This window comes from Orycteropus afer, unplaced genomic scaffold (genome assembly GCF_000298275.1).
Source record: "Orycteropus afer afer isolate SDZICR_OR568_19922 unplaced genomic scaffold, OryAfe1.0 scaffold00288, whole genome shotgun sequence".
Lineage (NCBI taxonomy): Eukaryota > Metazoa > Chordata > Mammalia > Tubulidentata > Orycteropodidae > Orycteropus > Orycteropus afer.
Window position 1 is genome coordinate 2,840,743 of NW_006921875.1, and position 12,153 is coordinate 2,852,895.

The 12,153-nt window shown below is 46.7% G+C and overlaps 1 protein-coding gene across 1 annotated transcript; it reads left to right on the forward strand.

The window, feature by feature from the left end:
- The first annotated feature begins 3,530 nt into the window (after nucleotides 1-3,530).
- On the forward strand, nucleotides 3,531-9,276 carry TMEM51 (transmembrane protein 51). Its single transcript, XM_007950757.1, has 2 exons — nucleotides 3,531-3,871; nucleotides 8,874-9,276. The coding sequence occupies exons 1-2, from the start codon at nucleotides 3,531-3,533 to the stop codon at nucleotides 9,274-9,276; spliced, it is 744 nt and encodes a 247-aa protein (XP_007948948.1).
- The last annotated feature ends 2,877 nt before the right edge of the window (nucleotides 9,277-12,153 follow it).

Genomic DNA, 12,153 nt, shown 5'->3' on the forward strand with positions numbered 1-12,153 from the left:
ATGAGCTACCATGTCACTATCCTTCACACCAGATTTTCTGTGCATAATCTTGGCTGCTTTGGGTACCCACTCTTCTCGCACCTACCCCAACCCCAACCCCTGCTTCCAAAAATAAAACCCAGTAAAACATGGCTCTGCTCTGAGCAGCTAACAGTGAAATACTCACTGTGTTTTATCACAGGTGGATCCCTCACTCAAGATTCTAGGACGAAGAGTTGTTTTCAAGCCTCCCCTGAGCTCTCCAGGTAGCAACAGGTACGTGCCTCTTTTAACTGAGAAATCAGGCATGAGATCATTCACTGGTCCCTTGGTGCTGCTTTGAGCCTGAGCAGGGATGGGTCAACTCCAGGGTCTAGCAGTGGGTCTAGCCCACCTGGGACCACAGGCTGCCCACTGAAGCTGTTCCCTTTTAAGAACATGCCAGAAACCATGTGGCCCAAATCCTGTGAGTACAAAATTAGCTTCTTTCCATACTTTGAAAGGGAAAGAACACCCTACTAAATATAACACTGATGCCGTCCAGGGTCAACAAACCAGAAAGAAGATAAACAGCTGACTGGCTGCACCTCGAGGAGCTCCGTTCCACATACCCCAGTGAGCCCTTCAAAACCCTTGTCTCCAGAGGGCAGCTGAATCTGCAGAGTAGATTAAAGCTACCTTTGGATACAACCTTGCTGTCAACTCCAAAACGAAAAAGCTTTCTCTCACTTTCTTATTATGGATATTTGTAGGTTTTCCAATTCTTATTTTTTCCCAGAAGGGGAATAAAATCAACTTAATCCCTCCACATGAAGAAGATAACTATAAACATCATGGTACATATCATTTGAGTGTTTTGAAATGTAGCATAGCTCATTAAATCTGTAGTTCTCAACCTATTTTTCTCATTATCACCCCCCTAAGGAGTCTTTTCTAGAAATTCTTTTTGTAATGTTCCACCAACCCATGAAATGTTAATACCTCAGATAGAGAGTATGGATCTGTTTATGTCCAGTGGCTCTTTGGTGGGTCACAAACCACCGTAAAATCTAAGGTTCTTTCACACACTCACACAAAAGCCAGTTTTTGCCCTCTTGGGGCACAAACAGTTTGCTGTCCTCTACTAACGAACCTAAAGGTTGGCAGTTTGAGCCCACCCAACAGCACCAGGGAAGGAAAGAACAGTGATTTGCTTCTATGAAGATTACCTCCTGGAAAGACCTGTGGAGCAGTTCCACTCTGTAACACACAGGGTCACTGTGAGTCGGAATAACTCAGCAGCAACGGGTTACCAGAACCATGTCAAGAGGCAGACTCTTCTCTGAGGCTGTTCCACCCACGTGACAGTAAAGACATAGATTGACTTGAGAATGAGCATGGAGAGTGGGGGAGGGAAACTAAAGTGGCCCCACCTCCTGGATCTAATAAACACACTGCCAACGCCCCAGGTGCAAGGCCAGCCTTCTGGGCACTCAGCCGATGCTTAACAAATGGGTTTCTCAGCTCGTCTGCTTCCAGAGCCACGCCGCTCTCCCTGCTGACCCCTCGCAATCTGACTTTGTCTCAGATCCATTTGGCAGAACCAATCCATTCCTGGGACTGCATCACGCCTTCTCTTTGCTGGCCGTGGGCAATACTCTCAGAAACAAATGCCCTTGTGTGTGTGTGGTGGGCTGTTGCCAACAGTCCCTACTGCAGCTGTCCACAGCAGGATCCCTGTTCCATGCCCTGCGCATGTGCACATGAACATACATGTCCTCCCAGAGGTATGCACACCTGTGCATTTGCCATACACTCAAGGACACGCATGCACACATATGGTAAAGCGCATTTGGAGTGCAGGCCCTTTTATGCCAGGGGGCTTCTTTCCCACAAAAGCTTCCTGTGCAGCCCTGCCCCTCCCCAGATTGGGTTAGGACACCAGCTACCGAATCCCCCAGTTCCTGTGCTTTCTTCCCACTTTGTTATTCCTTGTAGACAGTCTCCCTGCTAGCTGGGAAGCCTCGCAACCCTTACCTTGCTCACCAGTGTTCCTGCAGCGCCTCGGGCATGCTTAGCAGGTAGTCCGTGCCCAATCAATATTTGCTGAGTGAAAAAAGAAGGAACAGACTTCAAGCTGTTAAAAAACCGTTGCCCCAAATATTTTAACAGTATCTTTTAATAACCTGGCTGGATTAAGCCAGTTGTTTGGTGAGAAAATACCTCCACAGCATCAGATTTCAAGCTGCCTGGTTAGCCGTCCTCCTGGAAAGATTGGAAGGAATGCAGAATCAAAAACGGGACTGTGCCCATCTAAACATCTGCAGTGTTACTGTCTTCCAGAAGTGCCTGCCTCAGTAAGAACTGGCTGAGTGGTCCACAAGGAGAGCATTGTTTACTCCCCGGCCTTGGGCCCGAGAGTGTTCTGACCTGAACTGTGATGGCTGCTGGTTTCTCTGGCCCATGTTCCCAGCCAGCAGCTGGTCATGGAATCCCAGGACTGCTGGCTGCTTCCTTTGGCACAGGGTCCCTGAGCTACTTCCCCGGAAGGGGGTTTCTCATACAGTGGGCACAAACTCAGAGGACGGGTGTGCAGGCTACTGCCCATTTAAGAGAAGGAAAACTCCATATGGGTGGAAAGAGGCTTGTCTTGCTGAGTGGCTTCTATTCAAGCATTGATGTTGATTCAGCCATCATTTTTTGAGTCCCTGCTATGTGCCAGGCTCAGAGATGAGAAAGATGTGGTCACGGGAAGAAGAGACTGCCACTGTAGTTGCTGGGGGCTTCTGGGAGCACACGGGAGCTGGTGTGATGAGGCAGCTACAGAAATGCTAGAGGGGGGTGCAAAGAAGAAATGAGAGAGCAAGGGGCCTCTCTAAGGTGACCTTGTGATAAGGAACCTAGATTTTCTCCTGCAGGAAGTACGGAGCCATTGAGGGTGGTGCACAGACTGCAGTAGGCTGTTTGAACATGGGCTGGGTCCTTGACTGATGCCTGTGGCCCAGGTGATTCCATTAGAACTCTTGGTCACAGCTCCTTCATGCCTTGAGTTCCCTCTCCTTGCTGTACCCGGTGAGAGCTGAGATTCCACTCCACTTCATTAAATTCCACAAAATGTTTGAATGGCCTGAGCGCTGACCTTTCTGGCCTCCTGCAGGGAAAGATCTGGCTTTTCCTTTTTGGGTGGGGTAGGCGAGCCAGCCTCCCTTCTGCAGGCTCAGAGAATGCGCAAGACATCTGGAATGCATCAAAGGGAGGCCCCGCCAGCACCGGTAGCTCGGCACTGCCTCTTAACTCCTTCCAGAGGAGTGGGTTGGATCGGAGCTGACTCCTCTCTCCTCTTTCTGCTTTCCTTTCAGACTACTGGGCTGCAGCTGTCTGCACAGGATGTCTCACGTGTGCCTGGAACCATCCCTCAAGGATTTGATTGATGTTTTTTTAGTGTGGCACTAGAGATTTTGTTGAGTGCATTAAGGAGTTTCTGTTGCCGCTGTGTGTTTTCTTTTTGTTTATTTGGGGTTTGGTTTTGTTTTTTTCTTTCTTTCACTGGGCCTTGCCCAGCTCCTGCTGGGATGATGGCCCAGTCTAAGGCCAACGGCTCGCACTATGCGCTGACTGCCATCGGCCTGGGCATGCTGGTCCTGGGGGTCATCATGGCCATGTGGAACCTGGTACCTGGGTTCAGTGCTGCAGAAAAGCCGACGGCCCAGGGGAACAAGACCGAGATAGGCAGTGGCATTCTCAAGAGCAAGACCTTCTCTGTGGCCTATGTGCTGGTTGGGGCCGGAGTGATGCTGCTGCTGCTCTCCATCTGCCTGAGTATCCGGGACAAGAGGAAGCAGCGGCAGGGCCAGGAGATTGCGCAGATCCAGCACCAGGCAGGGGCCGTGCCTCATGCCCAGGAGGAAGACAGGTGAGGATGGCGCCACCCCTCTCCCCCAACATGCTCATATACGCACACTTCAAGGATTAGAACATTTGCATCTAGGAGGCTTTGCAATCACATTTTCTTCCATTAAAACCAAATTTGTTGGCGTCGAGTCAATTCCAACTCCTAACAACCGTGTAGGGCAGAGTGGAACTGCCCCATAGGGTTTCCAAGGCTGTAACCTTTACGGAAGCAGACTGCCCCATCTTTTCTCCCACAGAGCTCATGGAAGATTCAAACTACTGACCTTTTGGTTAGCAGTGAGCACTGCTACCCACTGTGCCACTGGGGTTCCTATTTTCTTCTATTAAGGTCCTGTGAAACAATTTATAGTTTTACATCTAGCTCTGTACTTCTGTAGCAGAGCTTCCCGAATGATGGGGTGTGAATGGATTAGTTGTGTGCTGACACTTGAACACCCCAAGGAAGTTAAGCAAGGCCTGGGGGTGGCCAGAGCTCCCAGACTGCTTGCTTGTGTGTTCATCCCAATGTGCTATGCATATATGCTTGGAGTTGAGAAGGCTGGTGGATTCGTTTCCTGGGGCTGCCGTAACAAATTGCCACAAACTTGATGGCATAAGACAACAGAAATTTATTCTCTCCGAGTTCTAGAGGCCAGAGGTTCAAAATCAAGGTGGTAGCAACTATCCTCCTGAAGGCTTCAGGCTCCCTTGCGTCTTCCAGTTTCTGGTGGCTCCTAGTGTTTCTTGGTTTGTGGCAGCAAAACTTTAATCTCTGCTTCCCTCTTCTCTGCCCCATGTTTCTCCTCTTCTGTGTCTTCTGTTATGGATTAAAGTGTGTCCCTAAAAATTCTGTGTTGTAAATCCTAACCCTATACCTGTGGTTAAGGAGCTCTAGTGGCACAGTGTCTAAGGCATTTGACTGCTAACCAGAAGGTTGGAGGTTCAAACCACCAGCCACTCCATGGAAGACGGGGCGATCTACTTCCATAAAGATTTATCACTTTGGAAACCCAGTGGGGGTCACTATAAATTGGAATCGACTCTATGGCAGTGGGTTTTTTTTAATACCTGTGGTTATAATCCCATTTGGGAACAGGTTTTCTTGTTATATTAAAGGGCCATATGAGTGTAGGGTAAGGTATAAAAAGAGCAGGTTACCCATAGAGAAGCAAGGAGAGATGGGGGGAGATAGCTGGCTCACTGTGTGAAGATTACCAGGGGGCAAAGAACTAGGACCAGAGCTGACACAGAGGGAAAGCCTTCCCCTAGAGCTGGCACCCTGAGTTAGGACTAACTTCCTAAACTCTGAGAAAATAAATTTCTGTTCGTTGAAGCCATCCTCATGTGGTATTTCTGTTAGAGCAGCACTAGAGAACTAAGACATCTTATCATTGGCTTGAGGGCCCACCTGGTTATTCCTGGGTGATCTCATCTCAGGTCCTTCACTTGATCACATTCACAAAGTCTTTTTCCAGAGAAGATCACATGCACAGGGACTTGGGCATATCTTTTTGGAGGGCACAATTCAGCCCCCTACAGTTGGGAGGAAGTGTTCTTTTTGACCAAAAATGCCACAAGCAAGTTTAAAAAAAAAAACAAAAAACTGATCACTTAGGGAAGATTAAAGGTTAATACTCTATTATAAAGATGCACACACTAGGAGGAAAATGGACAGAGGAGGTCAATGAGCTTTTCATAGATGTTCAGCCAATAAATTTTCAAACTCATTAGTCTTTTTTTTTTTTTTTTTTGCCTATTATATTGGCCAAGGTGTTGGAAAGTTGTAGGGAAGATGGGCTGCTGATGGACATACTCATTGACATAAATCTTCTAGAAGTGTCACAGTCGGGGATGGTGTTAAAGATGTGTGTACCTATCTATCCTGTTTCTAAAAGTTTATCCTTGGAAAATCTGACAAATGCACGAAGGAATTTATACCAGAATATTTATTAGAGCATTGTTTAAAATAGCAAAAACTTAGAAACAATCTAAATATCCATCTATCAAGTCAGATTATCTACTCAGTGAAGTTCTGTGAAGCCGTGGTTCATCCTTATGTGTTAATGTGGGACCATATCCACAACACTCAGTTAGGGAGGTTATAAAACAGTGTCTTTGGTGAGGTCCCAATCATGTCAAATGCTGTGAATGTCGGATCAGAGGGAGATTTGGGAAGATACATACTGGAATGTTAATAGCGTTTATCTCCAGGTGGTGGGGTTTGGGACTATCTTTGTCAGGATTCTCTAGAGAAACAGAACCAATAAGATAGATGGATGGAGGATAGGTAGGTAGGTGGGTGGGCAGACGCAGGTATAGACATGAGCCCCTGGGTGGTGTGAATGGTTAATGCACTTGGCTGCTAACCGAAAGATTCAAGCTCACATCTAGCCAGAGGTCCCTCAGAAGTAAGGCCTGGTGATCTACTTCTGAAAAATCGGCCATTGAAAACTTTATGTAGCACAGTTCTATTCTGACACACATGGTGTTAACATGAGTTGGAGTCGATTTGACAACAACTGGTTAGTTTTATGTGGAGAGAGAGAAATTTATCTTACAGAATTGGCTCATATGATGGTGGGGGCTGTTGTTAGATGCCTTTGAGTTGATTCCAAGTCATAGAAACCCTGTGTACAACAGAATGAAACACTGGCCAGTCCTGAACCATCACAATCTTTGCTATGCTTGAACCCATCATTGTAGCCACTGTGTCAGTCCATCTCATTGAGGGTCTTCCTCTTTTTCGTTGACCCTCTACTTTACCAAGCAAGATGTTCTCCAGGCACTTAGTCCCATAGCTTAGGTAATAAGCTAGAGATTCCATCTGTCTTATGACCCAAAATCTATAGGTCAGACAATAGGAAGAGTAACTGTCTGTTTAGAGACTAGCGGCTAAATACTCTCTAGGGAAAACTTCTTTTTGCTCTTAAATCCTGCAACTGATTGGATGAGGCCCACCAATCAGGTCAGCTGATCTAATCACATGTAGCTTCTTCAGGACAGCATCTAGACTAGTGTTTGGCCAAACAACTGGGCACCATGGTCTAGCCTCACTGACACACAGAATTAACCATCTCAAGGACATTTTTACTTTCTTCATCAGATTTTTCTGTTGCTTGAATTTTCTGCCACAAGCATGTCTTGGGTTTATGGTGGGAGTGGAATTTTCATTCTGAAAAAATGAAAATAATTTCCTGGTAATAAAAGATAATACATACTTATATAGAAAAGAGCAAAGAAGGAAAAAAAATCAATCACCCATAATTACCCAACCTAGGCATGAGCACACACCAGTTCATAAAGAACGTAAGGGGGCAAATGAGGTTAATAGAGAGAGAGAGATGTTTGAGTTGGCAACTGAGTGCTTAACTTTTGCACCACCAGGGCTCCTTGTACCACTCAGGACCTTAATTAATATGCAAAACCAAATGAGGTTTCTGATGTTGGCCATCTAACCAAAAGATTCAAGTGTAGGGTCCTGGAAAATGGCTGTTAGCTTTATACCTTATTTAATGTGTAAAAGGGGGGCGGTGGTAGTTCAGTGGGAGAATTTTCTCCTTCCATGCGGGAGACCCAGGTTCAATTCCCAGTGAATGACCGTCATGTGCAACCATCACCCATTTGTCATTGGAGACGTGTGTTGCTATGACACTAAACAGGTTTTAGTGGAGCTTCCAGACTAAGATGGACCAGGAAGAAAGGCCTGGCAATCTACTTCTGAAAGTTAGCCACTGAAAACCTTATGGGTCACAATAGCCTCATCCTGTCATGCATGGAGTCGCTGTGAGACAGGGACCAACTCAAGGGCATTCACAACAACAACAACATGTAAACACACGTCCGGCCTTTTTGGTTTTCTCTTTCAAGTCAAATGAGAATAAGGCTGAGGACCTGACCTGTCCTTTGAGTCTCATGGTGTCTCATGGTGAACTCAGAAAATAAAATTACAAAACAATTTGAAATATGTGTAAATTTCACATTGTAGATATTCCTTCTCTTTCTGGACATAAGCATTTTGCTTCAAATTGTCAGCTACATTTTTATGCTGCCTTTGGCCAAAGGACCTCTTAGACATTTGAGTAGGCCATCTGACTTTTATTAATTGTGAGGCTTGGGGTGAGAGGGCTTTAACATCCGGATAATAGAGTGTGGTACTTGAGAGTGTGCTGTTTACTTCCTGCCCTCTTCTTAAAGATACAACTGTCATTTAACATGAGAGTATCACTTTCTTCATCCATAAAGTGGAGATAATAATAGTGCTTATGGTATAGTGGGTAGAGCTCTGGTGGCATAATGTCTAAGGCATCTGACTGCTAACCAGAAGGCTGGTGGTTCAAAGCCACCAGCCACTCTTCAGAAGGAAGATTGGGCAATCTACTTCCGTAGAGATACTACCTCAGAATTCCAAGGAGGGGTCGCTATGAGTCGGACCCAACTCGACGGCAGTGAGTTCGGTTTTTTATGTCATAGTTGTTACTATTGTTAGCTGCTGCCCATTTGGCCCCCAGCTCATGGTGAACCTGGGCACAGCAGTGTCAGACCATAGTGAATAACAGGGTTTTCATGGCTGATTCTTGAAAGCAGATCACCAGGCCTGTTTTCCTAGTCCATATAAGTCTGGAAGCTCCACTGAAACCTGTTCAGCATCATAGCAACGTGCGAGTTTCAACTGACAGACGGTGGTGCTGCATGTGAGGTGCATTGGCAGGGAATCGAACCTGGGTCTCCCATGTGGAAGGCAAGAATTCTACCATTAAACCACCACTGCCCTCAATATACTGTTGTTAGGAAGGCTGAACTGATTCATATATGTTAATGTACTAAGAACAGTGCCTAGCCCATAGTAAACATTGTAAGTCTTAGCTTTTATTAAACTTCTGTGGTGCATTGTTTGTTTACATGGCTGGTTGTATGAGGTCTGGTAGACCCAGTACTGACTTGGCCTTTGAAGGCCTTTTATTTGTGATCTGAAGTTACCTAAGTGGGTGCTAACACTCTCTGTGTTGCTGTGTGTTGTCTTGCAGCCAGGAGGAGGAGGAAGCCTCCTCGAGGTACTATGTCCCCAGTTACGAGGAAGTGATGAACACCAACTACTCGGAAGTGAGGGAATTAGACCAGAACCCCAGGATGAGCATCTCCCTCCCCTCCTACGAGTCCTTGACCGGGCTCCACGAGACAATGCCCACAACCAGGGCCGACGTGGAAACCAGCCTGGGGAATCCGCCTGACAGACACAACTCTAAGCTGGCCAAACACCTGAAGCCTCTGAAAGTTCGAAGGATTAAATCTGAAAAGCTTCACCTCAAAGACTTTAGGATCAACCTCCCAGACAAGAATGTGCCTCCTCCCTCCATTGAGCCCCTGACTCCCCCACCCCAGTATGACGAAGTCCAGGAGAAGGCCCCAGATGCCCGGCCACCCGACTGAGTGCCCCGCCTCAGCCGTGTGTCCTCCGGTCCACTCACACCCTCAGCACCACAGACTCCACACAAAGCCACTTCAGCCACTGCAGTCACATCAAGGAGCAGAGGGACCATATGCAAATGTAACTCTTTGGATGGGGTGTGGGTGGAGTGGGGGGGCTCTGTGTGTGAGTGATTCTGAGGTTCCACAGGACCTTGTGTACAGCCAAGGAACTGGGACGAGAGGTGCCTTGGGATCTCTTGTTTTGTGGATCATGTCAAAGGGCTTATGATGTGCATCCTCTCCCTCATCCTTCTTCCACTCGGAATCGTTGACGAGAACTCTCCTCTGACGGAGTAAGAAAGGACGCCAGCGACTGGCTTAGATCATGGTGGGTTCTGTGTTGCTTCCACTAGAACTGTTTTATTTCAAAAAGAAAACAAGTTCTGCCTTTGCTTTCTTCACTGGAGTCCTCAGCTGTGGTAGGAAATATGACTCAGCTTTGTAGAAAGGACACGGGCGTTTCCTGAATTAAGAGAAACAAGTGGTGTGGTGATTGTGAGGGTGAGGCCCTCGTGGTGGCTTGCTCAGAGCCCACAGTGCTGTTGGCTCTCTGAGGGTGTGAGTGAATAACTGAGTAAGATAATCGTCCTAATTGGTACACTTTACAAGTCTCTCCTGGGTTAGGGCGAAGAAGGAAATCTATCTGAGATATTCTGTTCCTTCTAAAATGCCATTCAACTGAGCTTTTTATAATAAAATATTTTATATGTAGTACATTTGGGTGTTGAATTGCTCTGGCAGTTCTTCTAAGACTGATTTGCTTAAGGAGAAATATCAGTAATAATAATATTTTATATGTAAAACAAAAAATTCAAACCCACTGCTATTGAGCCAGTTCTGACTCATGGCAACACACATGGTGTGTTTCAGGGTAGCACTACACTCCATAGGGTTTTCAAACTGCGATTTCATATTATCTGAGTTGCCACAGGGTGGATTCAAACCACCAATCTTTTTGTTAGTAGCCAAGTACAATCTATTTGTGCCATCCCCGTTCCCATTGCCATCAAGTTGATTCTAACTCACAGCAACCCTACAAGACAGAGTAGAACTGCCCCATAGGGGGTCCAAGGCTGTCATTTTATGGAAGCAGACTGCCTCATCTTTCTTCCATGGAGAAGCTGGTAGGATGAAACCACCAATCTTTGGTTACTAGCCAAATGCTTAACCACTGTACCATTAGGGCTCCTTGTACCACCCAGGGACCTTAATTAACACGTACTCAACACTTACTCCACCCCTGGTCTGTCAGTTTGTCATACTCTGGTGGCTTGCATGTTGCTGTGAGGCTGGAGGCTGTGCCACTGGTGTTTCAAATACCAGCAGGGTCACCCATGGTAGACAGATTTCAGCAGAGCTTCCAGAGTAACAGTAACAACAACACTTAATATGTGCCAAGCACTGTGCTAAGTATGTCGCTTTGTGTTAACTTATTTAAACTCTGCTATAAGCTGTGGTATGGTAAATTACTTAATATGGCCCTTCTAGCCATGGTCTTTGTGACTCCCACCAGATGACTGAGTAACCCACTACCATAGGGGCAATTCCAACTCAAAGTGACCCTATAGGACAGAGTAGAACTGCCTCCTCAGGTTTCCAAGGTTGTGAAGCTTTACAGAAACAAACTGCCTCATCTTTCTCCCACAGAGCAGCTGGGGGGTTCGAACTGTCGACCTTTCGGTTAGTAGCCAAATGCCTTAGCCACTGCACCACCAGAGCTCCTATAGATGACTGGGTGGGACTCTGCAAATGTGAGGTGCTTGTGGTCCACAAAGGGGACTGGATAGCTTGATAATAATGTAAATAAGGTACATGGCACTCTTGTGGGGTGGGACCATGGAAATAAGGTCTAAAACCCTAACATGGGGATTGGGCAGTTTTGCCATTTGGCTAGGCTTAAAATGAGCTATTCCAGAGCCGGAAAGGGGATCTCAGGACAGAAGAAGAACCAGGAATGGAACATGTCCTTGGACCTGAGATCCCTGTGCTGGACCTCCTTGGCAGATATGGCAGAGAGACAGCAGCAGCCAAACCAAGGGACTGGCACAAGGCAGAGTGATGGGCTTCCCGGCCCGTGATGCAAGAAAGCTGAGTGCCTTCAGGCAGGGGCCTTGTTGACCTGGCGGAAGGAGGTGCCTCTTTGTGCACCTGCTGGCAGAAATGAAATCTTTGTAACAAAGGCCTGAACAGGGTAGAGGCAAAGGCTGGAGAGAAGCGTGCCTGTAGCACGGCTGAGAAGAAGCTGTCCTGATTGAAAAACTGTATCCAAGTTATTAATGATCCAGAATTGTAGCCTGTTAACTTCCCTAATAAATCTCACAATTATGAGTATTGTTTGTGAGTTCTGTGTGGCTATTCCAATGAATTATCAAACCTAGCCCTGGGAGGAATGGTTGGCATCAGAATTGGCGAAAGGGTTGGAGGTTGGCAGCATGTCTGACCCCAGCCTCACAAGCACCTGCCTTGGGCTGTTCATGCTGATGCTCTCTTCCCCTTGTGAGGTCAGAGGAGGTCAGGCACAGCCTCTACGCCCTTTTTCACAAGCCTAGCATTATTGCCATTTTGTAGGTTAGCTCGCTGAGGCTTAGTTTCATTAAAGTAGCCCACGTCACATTGCTAATAAGTGACAGAGCTGGGATTCAAACCCAGGCCATCCAGCCCCAAGGCCTGAGTAGGTCTGTGTAAAGAGCTAGTCTAGACTTAAATGAGGACTTCCACTCCCTGAGACACAAAGCTAGGCCTGTTGACCTGTGTACCCAGAATGTTCTGGCTATTTAGCAGCTCTCTACCTGGCTTTAAAGACACCCTCTTCTTACATCCTTTTACTGAGCATTGGCC

Excerpts from the sequence above, each read along its gene's own strand:
- TMEM51 (XM_007950757.1), top strand. The coding sequence starts at position 3,531 with ATGATGGCCCAGTCTAAGGCCAACGGCTCGCACTATGCGCTGACTGCC. Across the intron at positions 3,872-8,873 it reads CATGCCCAGGAGGAAGACAG|CCAGGAGGAGGAGGAAGCCT; the intron begins GTGAGGATGGCG and ends GTTGTCTTGCAG.